Raw genomic sequence first — 13,605 nt, forward strand, 5'->3', positions numbered from 1 at the left:
AATCACAGTCACTCAGTACAGGAAAGGAAAGACCCTCAGACTACAATAAGCGAAACAATAGGTTGAGCTCTGCCTTCTGACAGGGAGGTGAAGCATCTAGCTGACAGGACTTCTCAAGGTCTGCTTTTCATCAAGAATGGAAATTCCATTCCAGCATTGTACAAAAAGCTGGTTTGTATTTCAGCAGGTCACCAAAAATTGTCAGAAATTTCTACCGAAAAAATCCATTTTGAACACAACTGCCAATGGATTCCCATCACACGCATAGATGAAAGCACACCTTAAAGCCCGTTTACTGCATCACGGGTGCAGGCAACTCACTCACTACATTGGTAAAACTCTTGCTAGTTAAAGAAACAAAGTAACTGCATATAGAAAATGTGCTTAACAGTGAGATCATGGTAAACAGCCTTTATTGCAGCCTACTTTGAAGTAACAGCTTAGGTGCCCCAGAGAGTTAAACTCCCACCTTGCTGTTTCAAAAATCAAAGTTAGGTTAGCAGCTCCATGTGGCTTCTAACAGCTGAGATCCAAACCTGTACGAGAGCTCTGCCTTCTGTTGCTTTTGGGTAGGAAAGACATTGCTGAGCAAATTCCCCCAGCAACCTGACCGCAACGTACACTTTAATTAGCTGTTGTATCTTTCTAAAGAGAAGGTTGGGAAGAGTCTAGAGAGTGATGCGCTTTGTGGCCTTACAGTTCATAGTCATCTGGATGGTAGAGCTCACTCATGAGGCGGTAGATGTAGGAAGGTGCGTTACCCCCGATGTTAGAAATGAAGAGAGTAATGAGCTCTGGAGGGACATAGTCAAACACTGGGCAGTGAACATTGATCTTTGCCAGGATCTCCCCTGTAAAGTGAATAGCAGCAATATTAGGCAAAGCAACTCAAAGTACATTTAGCCTGAACATCTTCCTGAGCTCACTGGCTATGTGCATGCCATCCTGAAGTCAGTACTGGAATGTCCTGGATACTTTCCAGCTTCCTCACTGATGTCATGGAATTAGAGGTATACAGCAATCTTGGATGAATGGCAGCACTCTCTTTTGGTAGTTTTTACTGATAAAAGACCACAGATCCCCTGATGTAGTTACTAATTGAAAAAAAAAACCTGCCAGTATGTAACCAGGATGTAAGAGTCCTGATGCTGCCAAAGTTATTATTTAAAGAAAAGCTCAGAAGGCCAAAACCAAAAACCTGTGCCAAACCTGGTAGTCTTTGTCACATAGAAACAGGGCTTTGAAGGAGGCTTTGCTATCTGAAAAGGTACTTGGGAGCTGGTGCCTTTCTGAAGATGGTGCTTCTGTGGGCAGCCCATTGCAGAGATACTGGGCTTCAACAAGTGGATCACACAACAAAGTTTCAGGAAGTTAACATGAGTTGTAGAAAGGAAAGGAAGCTGCCCTCAGTGCTGGGCATCTGCTCTGTCCCACAGGAAACTTCCACCTGCCTGGCACCATTATTACAATCCTATAATAAAACATTGACTATTTCAGAGCAGAAGCAAAAGTGCAAAGATAGTGTTCAAGGGAAATCCTTTCTCTGTACTTCCTGTAATAGAAAGTTATGTATAAAATAGGATGGTTCCCAGCACTTCTCTTCTGCTTAAGACAGTAAGAAAGGATTTTCTGTCTTGGGTTACAGGACAGTCTTACGTTTAAGCTTTATGTGAGCTATTAAAAAAAAATTCTTTTAAATTATAGTCTGAACCAGATTGACCAGGCTATATAAAGAAGAACCAGTACCTTCTGTGAATGGCAGCACTTCCTGTGGTGACACAAACTTGTGGAATGAATCTTCTTCATTAGGGAACTGAATGAGAAAGAGTACAGGAAGGTCATGGGGGGAAAAAAAAAAAAAACAAACCCAAAAAAACCCCCCACCACTGCCTCATTATCCTAGTGAAAACAGAACCTGGGTTCTGGAAGGAACTAAAGCAGAGGAAGATGACTGCCAGGTGATACGACACTTGTTTACAATAATTACATAGTGCTTGTGCCTAGAACCTCTGTAACATCTACAGGTGAAGGGTTTTCCCTCAGCACTTTTAGAGCCACCTACAACCTGACTGCCTTTCTGCAAAGCCTAGGGGACTGGAGCAGAGAAGCTAAATCCTCGGTCTGCAACTTCATCTGGCAATACTGAGAAAGCAGAGTGTAAGAAACAGTTTAGAGCATCTCCATCTACCTCCTCTGTCAGTACACAGGGTCTTTCAACACCAAAGATATAAATTGAAATCCGCTGTGGTTGAAGAAAAAATAACTATGGTGATGTCAGTCTCTAGTAGGCAGTGGTCTACATCCTTACACCTCATGCACTGCTTACCACACGTGGCAGAGGGTGCTTCAAGGAGACCCTCCTCCAAATGTGGCATGCGTCAGGATTTCCTATCTGAAGTAACAGCACCAGATGGGGGAGATGGCTCATTTACCAACCTCCCCTTGGGACAGATGGTGCTGTCCATCCTGAGCTCCCACAAGCGTAAAGTCACCCCCCATCTCTACGTAGAGCAGGCTTAGTCCTGAATTGCTGCTGTGCCTACCTGTGGTGACAGCTTGAACATGGGGGCACACACAATGAGCGGAGTGGAGTGGTGTTTAGCTGCCAGCGCTAGAGTGTGAGTCCCGCTCACAGCGATCAGGGCACCGTTGGCCAGGATTGTCTTTGTACCAATGATGACCTTAAAAGGCAAATGAGCATTAGATAGCATGTTCCACAGCAGAGTGGGGAAGGAACGCTTCCTGGCTCGGACCCTGCTGGATGAGCTGGAGGAGGAGTTTGTCAGAACAGCCAGCCAGCCAAAGGCTGGAGTTACAGGACAGTTGGATGCCTGATCTGTTTCATCTGGCACTGGCTCTGCACCGAGACGTTCCTCTCTAACAAGAACATGACTCCAGCATGGTGAGGCCAGCACAGAGAACTTCAGAGGACAAATGTATGTTCTACTGCAGGGAACACTGAGCAGAAACTGGGCTGTGTTCCTTGTTGTTCTACAAGCCCGCAAAGTAAGCATTGCACAAGTAACTTGAACTGCTGCCTGCAACAATGCCCTTGCTGTAAGTGGTGCAGCTAGATTTTATTAAGGAAAAAGAATTTTTTTTTGAGTTTGGAGTGCCAAGTCTTCATCTCTATAAAAGTACAGAACAGGTATGTTGTTTGAAAAAACACACCTTGGCGATTCCCTTCACCACCAATTTTGCATTCCAGACAAGGAGAGTTTTTCCTCTTTGGAAATGCTGCTTTTTGTTCCATCTTCTTTAAAAACTAAGGTTAATCCTTTTGAGGCTCTCCTGGCTTCGTTTCTTATAACTGTTCTGCCTGTTAGCCACTAAGGCAGAAAAACCTATCACTGTGCAGTGAGCACTGTGCACTGACTTGGGATTCCACCCCAAATCTCCACCCCAGCTGTAAACAGGGACTATTACAGTTTTGAGTTTTCAGTGAAGAAATGCATCCATCACTGCTGGGACCTGTGGCTGGTGTGGGAGGCCAAAGCACCTAACCTCCTGTGAACTCCCTCCTCCAGTGGAGCCCTCCTTACCTTGTTGACTCGAGACATGACCGCAAAAATAGCTGCATCGCTCATGACAGTAGTTTCAATGTTCTCTTTAGATAGTCGGACAGCCATTTCGTGACCCTAAAAAGGAGAATCCAATTGGTCCCCTGGGACACAGCTCCTTGCAGTGCAGTTGTAGAGATATTAGCACTCAATTCTTGTCTGAACTGCAAAAATACCAAGCGATGGGGCACAAATACAGCCCTCCAACTGAAGGGCACAGGGTACGATAACAAGCCGTCTTCAATCTCTCAACTGCAAAGGAACTTCTGTAACACTCAGCTTGCCTCCAGAGACAAGATTTCAGTAAGAATGCGCAGGACAGCGTGGTGCCTGGAGACGACAGCCAGCTGGGGCCTTACCTGGCAGAACGGTGCACACTCTGCCACGATGACCTGGAATTTCCGCTTGCGGGCAGCTTCCTTCAGGAAAGCCTCAACAGTGCGCGAGTAGCCAATGGTCATGATCACCTCATTGGAGTGGATGTGCTCCAGCGCCTGCATAGCGATGTTTTCAGTGGTGCCCTCTGTAACAGAAGGAAGCCATAGGTAGAAAAGCAACACTTGTGCTGCTAGGGCTGTCCAACAAGATCATTTTTTACTACAGCGATGCTACAAGCACTGGTAGAGCAGGAACAGCTTTTCTCCCTGTTCTTTTTACCAGTGGACAGGGACCAAGAAGCTGGCCCTTGAATACCCTGTGCTCCCCAGCTACTCCTAGAAATAGCCACACTAAAAACTCTATTGTGAGGGGAGTGGATTATGTCAGCACAACTCCAGATAACCACCATGCCCATGCAACAACTAGTGACAGTTCAACAGCACTAGAACCACACAGAAAGGAGAGGCAGGGCAACCTGTGCCTCAGATGGAGAGCTGGACACCTGATCTGTCACAAGATCGCAGAAAAAGAAAAATGTATCACAGTGCTCTGTGACAAGGGTCAGGTTATATGTGCATAGGGATTAAGTCCAACCTTGGTGTATTTTTTAGACTCTTCCTCAGAGGACTCAACTTCCCAGAAGACCAAGAACACAGGCCAACAGCCCCCACTCTGTTCCCTCCACAGTGTTCCACCCATCTCCCTGTAAGCCAAACTAAGTCCTGGGAGCAGCAGGACTTCAGTTCCTTAGTTCCTTCAGGTTAAGCCTCCCTGATCCTTGTTGTTTTCTTTCCACCCAAGAGGAGAGGAAAGCATCACTCCCATCCCATCAGAAGCTCCACCCCTGGGGCAGTTCAGACCCATCCGTTACCTAGCTCTACTAGCAGCTCATTAATAGCTTCAATAACATTAGCTTTGAGGGGAGGATAAGGGGTGTTGAAATCCTCGCTCAGTCCTCCAGAAGTCAGCAGTTTGTGCAGAGATTCTTGCTGGTCGCTTTCCTCACTGCGCCCGTGAAGCCTGGGGCGAGATGAGAAACAGCCTTTCAGCCTCAGGAGAGAAGGCAGGGGCATGGCCAGGCTGAGTACCATCCCCACAGCACAGCACACCTGGATGTCAACAGAGAGGAAGGAAAACCACACACAGGAGGCACGCCACAGTGTGCTGAAGAGCTTCCCTAGCCGTCTCTAGCAGAAAGACACCCAAAGCTCTGCCATGAAGTGCCTTCCTAAGTTGTGTGCAAACGCTGCAGCCCACAATGAGGAGCAGGCTCAAGGTGACTGATCCAGTAGGATGGACCCTCCTGGGAACGCAAGGAGAGAATAGCCCGAGGTCAGGGCACAGACTGTTCTCGTGCACCCACAGCACTTACGCCAAGAGGAGTTTCACTAAAGGAAATGTTATCAGCTATGCTGAAAATGACAGGTTTCCTCTGATGTTAAACTCACCAAGCCCCTCTACAGGAGAGGCGGGAACAGGGGGGTGATGGAAACTACAGAGATCTCACAGAAGCAGCAGGACACAGTGTGTGGGAAGGCTGTTCTGGGCTCCTAGGAGGCGTACAGGCAGCAAGACCTGTCAGTATAGGGTACAGGGGTACGCCGGGGTACAGGGGCACTTCACCTGCCATACTCTTCCCGAATGACCTTCAGCACTCGCCGCACCATGTTGCCCACGGTTGTCTCAGACGGCTGGGCTGCCGTCATCCTCTGGCCCTCTGTCCGGATCAGATCCATGAGCTCTCCTGAAAGAGGGAAAGGCCTTGGTTATTGGTGCCCAGAGCAAACCCACGCAAACATCAAACCGATGCGTGTGCCCCACAGATGCCTCGCAGCCAGAGACTGGTGCTGCCACTAGTAATGCAACGCCAGGAAGCACAGAGATGCCAGCTGAAAACTGCTCACAGGGCTGCTCATTCCACTGCGGTGTCTGTACTGTGAATCACCTGGACGCAGCACACACTCAGAACTTACGGAAAACCATAAGCAGTAAGTTGAGTGACAGAGGAAACCGGCTGCTGCTGGAACAGCCCATGCTCAGACCGACGCATCGAGAGATGAGCAAGGCCGTGGGGTGGGAGGCTCTGCGGCTCAGCAGGGCAAGTGCTGGAGCCCGGACCCACTGGCAGCTGCCAGCGAGGCTCCCGGCCGCACCGGCCACCGCACACGCACCGGCCGCCGCACCGGGCCTGCCCCGGCCTTGCCACTCCCTCTGCACCCCACGGCCGCCACCGGAGCGCCGGACCCGGCAACTGCCGAGCCCCTGCCGCCGGGCTCTGCTGCCGCCTTCCTCCCAGCACCCGGGAGAAGCACTGCGTCCGCCCGCCGCCACCCTCACCGGCCCGGCTCCATCGCCCGTGCGCGATGATCTTCCGCAGTAGCGACAGCGTCTGCCGCGCCGTGTCCTCAGAGCGCGGCCGCTCCCCGCCGCCCCGCAGCCGCGCCACGAAGGCCTCGATCTGCTCCGAGAGCTCCGAGCCGCGCTCGGCGGCACCCGGCATGGTGGCTGCAGCGCTCCTGCCCCGCTGAGCTCCGTAGCCACTCGCCCCGCTTCCGCTTCCGCCGCCCCGCTTCCCCATTGGCGGAAGCTGCCAAAGCGCTCCCACCCTCCTGCGGTGGCGCAGCCAATGGGAAGCGCGGGCGGGCTGCGGCTGGCAGGGAGTGGCGGAGGCCGCGCGTGGCCTGGGCGGCGGGGGGCAAGGAGTGGGTCCGTCACCGGGGAAACGGGGGTGGTGACCCCTGACCCCGCGTGGCGCGGGGGCTTGTGGGCCGGCGGTGGGCCGGGCCCAGAGGGGCGGGGGGCGGCCGGGCTTCGCTGCAGGCCGCGGTGCCGGTGCGGGGCGGCCGGGTGGGGAGTTCTGGAGCCGGGCGGGCGGGGGCCGCGGGCCGCCTCCCTGGCGAGGTGCCCCTGGTACAGCCCGGGGGGCGTGGTGCTGGCGGGGTTCCCCGGGGCGGAGCGGCGGGGCTGCCGCCGCACGGGGAGGGGCCGGGCCTGCGCGCTGCCGCCTCGGTGGTGGGAATGCTGCAGGCCGGCGTCGGGAAGGGCCTGTGAGAGGGAAGGCAGCGCCTGTGCCGTAGGGCGGGAGGGAGGGAGGGACGGAGGGAGGGAGCCAGGCCTGTGCCGAGCAGCAGGGAGAGCCCATGTGCAGGGATTTACTTTGGACGGTGCGGTGTTCCAGGCGCAAGGAGCCAAAGCAAATGGGGTGGGAAAGGCGCAGTTCCTGGCAGTCCGATTGTTCTTGCTGGCAGAGCCAGAACCGGCCCTGGATAAGGCAGGAATGTAGCTCCTTTGTGTCTAGTTCCTGGAGCGCTGTGTCCAGGGAACAGGCAGGAGCCACGGAATAATTCTGATTGCGGCACTGCTGTACTCCGTGGTGCTGCTCTGTGTCCTGTTGGTTTAGATTAGGAAATCAAAGCAAACTGGTTTATGCTGGAAGCTTTCAGTAGGTGCTTTCTGTAGGGGCCTGGAGGGCCTTGGGTGCTCGTCACATCTATTTCGTGCTTGTCTGATTCTTTAGGACTCACCAGCTGCTCTCCAAGGAGTGTCAGGTCCCCAGGAAGGTGCCAACAGCCAGTGGGTTGGGTCTTGGGGACATATTGCAAATGATTTGTGACCCAAAGCCTGGGATGGACTGAGTCCTTCCACACCTCTCTCCTGTGGCTTCCTCAAGTGCCCCTTCCTCAAGTGTGCCTGGAAGCCAGAGTGCGTGCCAGCCTGCGGAAGGAGGCTTGCTGCATCACCTGGTGAAAGGCCACATGTCTGGGTTTGCCTGGATGTGCTTGGGGGGTGCTGCTGCCCTGGCTGAAAGTCACAGTTTCCCTCCTTGATGAGCTTGTCTCGTTCTTCGCCCCTGGAGAGAGTCAGTGAAGGGTAACAGGGTTTGCCTTGCTGTGGGCTCAGCTGTACTGGGCCCTTCTGTGCCAACCAGGCATGTTCTCGTTCCCTGCTGCCTTCCCTTCTCTCCCCCTTTTCCCCAGCTTTAGGGATCTGTTTTCTTCCACCTTGTGTAAACTGGAGGCTCCCTGGAGCCAGGCCTACCTGGCTCTGTATTTGCACAGGGTCACACACTTCATGCTTTTGCCTGTCCACACAGCTACATGGGAGGCAAGGCAACCCATCGGCTGCCTGCCTCTGCTGCTGGCAGTGCCTGCATATTGCTGTGTGCCAGCTGCTGTGGCGTGCAGAGACCGCTCCCATGTGTGCACCCTGGGACTGGGACATGCAGTGAATTGGTAAAAAAAAAAAAAAAAATTGCTTCGGAGCTTTCCTTTGTTTGTTTACTTATCTCACTAGTAAACAGAGCAGCTCTTGGAGATTAGGCAGGAGAGGGAGAAGAAGAAGGGAAACCGGACTCTGAGGTTATGACCTCCTTGTGGATGCTGGGCTGTTTACATTCCCTGCTCCGGTCCCAGTAACTATTGCGGGGCAGTTTCTTCTCAGCGCCTTGCCAGGCTACAGAGGTTTTTCCCTGCTCGCACGGTTCCTGCCCTGCTCCCTACAGCACTTTCCGCTGGGCATTGCTGCCACAGCCAGCCAAAGACGGCCAGCAGTCTGGTGTCCCTTGAGGGACAGAGTCCTGCACTTGGTCTGCTGCCTTGTATTTCATGAATGAAAGGCTCTGAATGGGGATTTTGGGAGCTGTTAGCCCCGTGGAGCTGAGCTGAGCCAGATCCTGTGGCTCTCTGGAGAGCTGAAAGGCAAACTCCAGGCTCTGGCTGCTCAAAGGGACTGCAGCTGAGAGACATCTGGTTGTCGTTATCCAGCAGCTGCTGCCAGGACCCATGAGTTAGGCAGGGAGTGCCCAGGAGGACTGAAAAGGAGGGAGTGGAGAAGAGGACAGGCAGTGTGGGGAGCACAGGGCAAGTGGGGAAAGGCAACTGGAAAGATGCATGTTGGTGTCCTGGTGTACTTAGCTGAAATCTTGCTGCCTTGCAGGCGGTGCTGGCCACTGTGGCAGAGGCAATGTGGTGGGATGTGCACGTGTTCATCCCTGAGCAGCTGGAAGGAGACTCATCTAGTGGTCCAAAATTGCCAGGTGTTGCAGACTAGGACCCCACTCTCCTGCTGCAGCCACAGGCAGCTGCCTCCTGCATAGCACACCCTCCTTCCCTTCCCTTCCCAAGTGTATCCAGGTCCCCTCCGGCAGAGTTGGCTGCTGCAGCTTCCCAGTTGGTGCGTGAGCAAGCGAGGAGACTGACACGACTGCAGGGGTTGCTGGTGCTGTGGGCAAAAGAGCTGAGCAAGGGATGAGCTGGCCAGCTGAGCAAGGCAGCACATTTTCGGGGCCTGCAGAGAAGCTGAAAACTGGTTCATCTCCTTGGAGAGCTGCCAGCCTGCCCAGGATGGTGTCCTGCTCTGTACCCTCGGGGTTGGCTGCCGGAGACACTGCTCCCCTCCACCCAGTGAACTCTGCATCCCAGGGGACCAAATGTCATCCCCCAAGTGCTCGTGTGAGGGAGGAGAAGGCAGGACAGAGGCTGGGTAGAGCCCGAGCGCACTGGAACATCCTGTGCTGGGAGGCTGTTTGGATTAGAAACTCTCGGCAGATAAGTGGGCTGGATGAAATGCCAGGGAGGGGAATTGGAGTTTGCTGAACTCTAGTAATTGGACTCGTCTGCAACACCCGGGTAAGCAAGGCGGGATGCTCACGCGAAGGGAAGGAGCCAGCAGGACAGAGCCAGCACAGCCACGGCCCAGCAGCAGCAACAGGGCAGGCTGTCAGCGCAGCACGGGCTGTGAAGGCTGGATAGGTGACATGGGAAGACGCAGCATAGGGTCATCGCTGGATGCCTAAGCCACTCGCTGAGCACAAATGACTGAGTTAAGGATGGCATGGGAATGGGGGGAATGCAAAGCACAGTCTAAGGGGAAGGGTGCACCAAAGGTGCCTTTGGTGTGGTAGGATTGCTCTGTGGAAGGTCTGTGCTCAAAGATTTGAGACAAAACCAGAGGGGACAACTGAAGCCCAAAGCTCTTACAGCCAGAGATGCGGAGGCAGGGCTGTTAAGGAGGCAGGAGTGAATGCTGAAGGTCTGAGGAAACTAAACCAGTGTTTTCTGCGTGCTACGGGGGAGAAAGTAGGTCGCTTAGTAGGTGAAGGGGGTGGAAATGGTGGGCTGAACTGAGCACCGAATGCACGTGTAAAACTGGAGCTTCCAGGGAAAGAGAACAAAAAACCCAAACAAACAGCTGGTGATCAAAAGCAGGCGTGTGAATAGCTGGAAGGGTCAGCTCTGGGGGTCTGGAGGTGCACGCACGTGTTGCCTGCGTCATCGGCAGTTTTAGCATGCTTGAAATTCATGGGTGACGCTGCAGGTACCGGGGCACATGTTCTGCTGGTCCTCGCTGATGACCCCGTTAACAACTGTCCCCTAAACTGGCCATCCTTGGGAAAGTGTGGCTGCTGTGACTGCCTGGGTGGCTGAGGAGAAACAGGCAGGGCGTGCTATGGGGACTAACTGGGTAGATTCGGTGCCTCACGTTAGCGAAGGGTTGGATGCAGCTCCTTGCTCAGCAGCCCTCGTGTACGTGCGCCTGTCTGCCTGGAAAACGGCTGCTGGCTCATCCTGGTGTCAGCGCAGTGCCCGCGGGCAGGCTGAGCCCATAGCCAGACCCTTGCGGTACCGACGGAGTCTGCGATCCCTACGGGAAAAGAGTAGGCGGTTCTGAATCTGGCCCAGGGACCATCTCTCCTGCCAGCAAGTTTGCCGTTTGTGCCCCTCTCCTTTTTAGAGCCTTAAAAATAGGGACCAAGGCTGGGAAGCAGGAAGGTTTTTCTGGGCTGCCCCGCGCCATTGCCAGTCTGCGGGAGAGGCATGGGAAGCTGGCGTCCAGATGCCTCCCCTGGATGTGGAGCCTCACTCGTCGGCTCGTTCATCTGTGGCAGTTCCCCAGGTCTCCTCTCAGGGATGCAGGCAGCTGGAAGCAGCTGGTTCAAAGGCCAGGCTGGTCAGGAAGAAGCGAGGGAAGTGTGGGAAGTCACCGCATGTCATGTAGGAAAACAAGCGCCGGCGAGGGATGAGGGACCGCGGCGCAGGGCTGTGCGGGCGGTGCTGGCCCCGGCATTGCTGATGGTGTGCCAGTTCTTTGTACCCGGAAAAGGCGTCGGTTTGGTCGGTGCCACCAAAGGCACGAGTGGCTCGGGGGGCTGGCTGGCACCGTGCAGGTGTTGGCCATGGCTCTGTCGCCGCTCAGAGGGCACGCAGCAGGCCGGCCACGCCGGGGAGGAGGTGGTGGCAGGGGCCCGTCCCTCCAGGCTGGCTTCAGAGAAGCCTCCGAGCAAATGGCGGCGCGGCTGCAGGAAGCCAGGGTTTTGGGTCGAGACAAAGCGCGGGCTGGCCGCTTTGTGGTCACCGAGGGGTCCGTGACACCAGCAGTCTGGGCTGCTTCCTGGTCACCGGCCAGGTCCCTGCAGTTCCTCCGCTCATGCGCTCCCGGCGCTGCAGCTGGCCCCGGCCTCGCTTTGCTCATTGTCTGCTGCGGGTGATGGCAGCTATTCAGCGGCTGCCAGGTTTCAGGGAAAGGGAGAGATGAGCCACTCCTCCACCCACGTTCTGGGAAAGCCTCGGGGATGAAGCCCTGCTGATGCACACGTTCGCTCCCCGACGGGGAGAGCGTGCTGCGGAGCCTGCATCCCCCTCCGCTCGCATCCCACAGGCCCCCCCCTTATCAGCAGGCGTGATGCCGGGGAGCAGAACTTGGAAGCAGCCTGGGCTGCTGCCCCGTCCTGCACAATAGCAGAGCCTGCTGCTCCCTGTCTCCTCGCCTGTTTGCCTTCCAGAGCCAGGCAGAGTCTCGCCATCACTATTATTTTGCTTTATGTCAATATTATGACAGCTAAAAGCAGGAGAACTGCATCCACATGATAAGCAGCCAGAAGCTCTGGGCTGGGTGTGGATGGGGATCGAGTTTGGCAGGGGAGAGGAGCTCCTGGCAGCCCCTGCCCACCGGCTGGCTGGGCCGAAGGGCTGGGAGGCGAGGGGCAGCAGCGGAGCAGCTTCGTGCCCGTGTGCCTCTCCTCTCCATCCTATGCTCACCGCCCTCCTGCCAGGAGAGATGGAACAGGGTAGATGTGCAGAACGTGCTTGGTTCTCCGGTGGAAAAGTAACCTCCATCTCTTTCCTGGGGAGAGGGGCTGCTCCGCTCCTGCTGGGAGAGTCCTGTTCCTCCTGGGGTTGCCAGACCCTGTCCCTCTTGCCCCATGAGACAACGTGGGGTGTTTCGTCTCTGCCGGTGGTGGTGGGTCATGTACCCACTGCTGTGCCAGTCTGTCCTGGTCGCAGCCTGTTCGGGCTTTCCCAAGCACAGCACACTGCAGCCACCGGAGAGAAATTCCTGCAGGCTTTCTGGGGTCTGGGGCCTCTGCTCCCACCCAGGCCTTCAGGAGCGGAGCTGGGGCAGCGGGAGGTGAGCCGTGCTGTGGGAGCTTCCCGCTCCGCACTCTCGGTACCTCTCGTACAAGGGGCTGTTGTTTGGCGCAGGCACTGCACGCCCTGCGGAGGCTGCTGACAACGCGCTTACCTGTAGGCACCCACGTATGCTTGGGGCTGCGGTTCGGCTCTCCGGTGCCTCGCCCTGCTCCAGGGCTGTGCTCTCCTGCAAACACCCGTGGCCTGGCCAGTCCCTTTCGTGCAGGGCTACCTGGCCGGCTGGCCACCGAGCAATGCGGATGCAGCCGGCAGTGTCACCAGTGTCACCTCCCAGCCAGGCACACCTGACTGACAGCTGGGCTGGGAAACAGCTAGGCATCATTAACCCCCCTGTCTGCTGCTGGCGTTGCTTTGCCACCTGCCCACAGCTTTTTGCCGGGTGGGAAGGTGACTCTGTCCCCTGCCCCAGGCTCAGCCTCAGCACCAAACCCAGCCGGTGCTGGAAGAGGAAGCATTAAGCTGAGCAGTGCTGGGTCCGCCAGCCACCGACCTGTTCTGGAGCGCTGGCTGGCTGCGGGTCATGGCTTTTCAGGGCTTGGCTCGGGCAGTCTCAGGGATCTCCTCCTGAGTCGCATCATCCCTGACCCCACAGAGGATTTAAACGGTGCCTGGATGCAGCAGCTGGGCTTGCTGCGGGCTCTGCCTGGCCAGTCTCCTGCCTTGAGTGCCCCCGGGCAGCCCTAGTGCCCGTGACCCAGGGGCAGCCAGACCCTGCTCTCCCCAGCCATGCGGCGGGGCCATCAGGTGCCTGCGGTTTCGGTCACAGGTCCCTGGGGAGGCTGAGCTCCCCTCCCGAGGAACCAAAACAAACAGCAGAGTTCCTGCCACGTGCAGCCGGGGCTGACTAAGGCCGGACGCTTCCGCCTGCCGCGGGCAGCAGCGACTGGGACCGTGAGCCACCACCATCGGGGTGTGCGGCATGGCTCATTTCCCCCTATTGTCAGCCTCCCCCTCGGCAAACACATCCCCCTGCGCACCTGGCCTGGGAGGAGGCATTGACTCCACAGCAAGCAGCCGCCGGGAGCCAGAGATGTGCTGCTGCTGGCGCGTCTCTGAGCTGGAGCCGCTTCGGCATGGCTCCAGGGAGTCCTTCAGGGTGCCCAGGCAGGTGGTTTGCAGGTTGTTTCCTTGAGGAGCAATGCTGGCCACCCAGGGGTTACTGGTGCAGCCCTGCTTGCCTGTAAGGGCACTGGAGAGCCCTGTGTTTCGCAGAAAAGATCAGCAGCGAGATCTCTCAG

At 55.8% G+C, this 13,605-nt stretch overlaps 1 protein-coding gene across 1 annotated transcript; it reads right to left on the bottom strand.

The window, feature by feature from the left end:
* Window positions 1-396: 396 nt before the first annotated feature.
* EIF2B2 (eukaryotic translation initiation factor 2B subunit beta) lies at window positions 397-6,515 on the bottom strand. Its single transcript, XM_080395833.1, has 8 exons — window positions 6,276-6,515; window positions 5,562-5,682; window positions 4,810-4,958; window positions 3,920-4,083; window positions 3,543-3,638; window positions 2,544-2,681; window positions 1,747-1,813; window positions 397-851 (listed from the first exon to the last, which is right to left on the bottom strand). The coding sequence occupies exons 1-8, from the start codon at window positions 6,436-6,438 to the stop codon at window positions 694-696; spliced, it is 1,056 nt and encodes a 351-aa protein (XP_080251959.1). The 5' UTR covers window positions 6,439-6,515; the 3' UTR covers window positions 397-693.
* Between the last annotated feature and the right edge of the window lie 7,090 nt (window positions 6,516-13,605).

The sequence above is a fragment of the Falco punctatus genome (genome assembly GCF_963210335.1).
Source record: "Falco punctatus genome assembly, chromosome: 7".
In the NCBI taxonomy this organism is placed as follows: domain Eukaryota; kingdom Metazoa; phylum Chordata; class Aves; order Falconiformes; family Falconidae; genus Falco; species Falco punctatus.

Bases quoted from the DNA above. Each gene is read 5' to 3' on its own strand.
- EIF2B2 (XM_080395833.1), bottom strand. From the start codon at position 6,438: ATGCCGGGTGCCGCCGAGCGCGGCTCGGAGCTCTCGGAGCAGATCGAG. The intron at 5,683-6,275 runs GTGAGGGTGGCG...TCCCTCTTTCAG, and splicing joins CGGGCGATGGAGCCGGGCCG to GAGAGCTCATGGATCTGATC. The intron at 4,084-4,809 runs GTAACGGATGGG...CTTCTGTTACAG, and splicing joins TGAGCTGCTAGTAGAGCTAG to AGGGCACCACTGAAAACATC.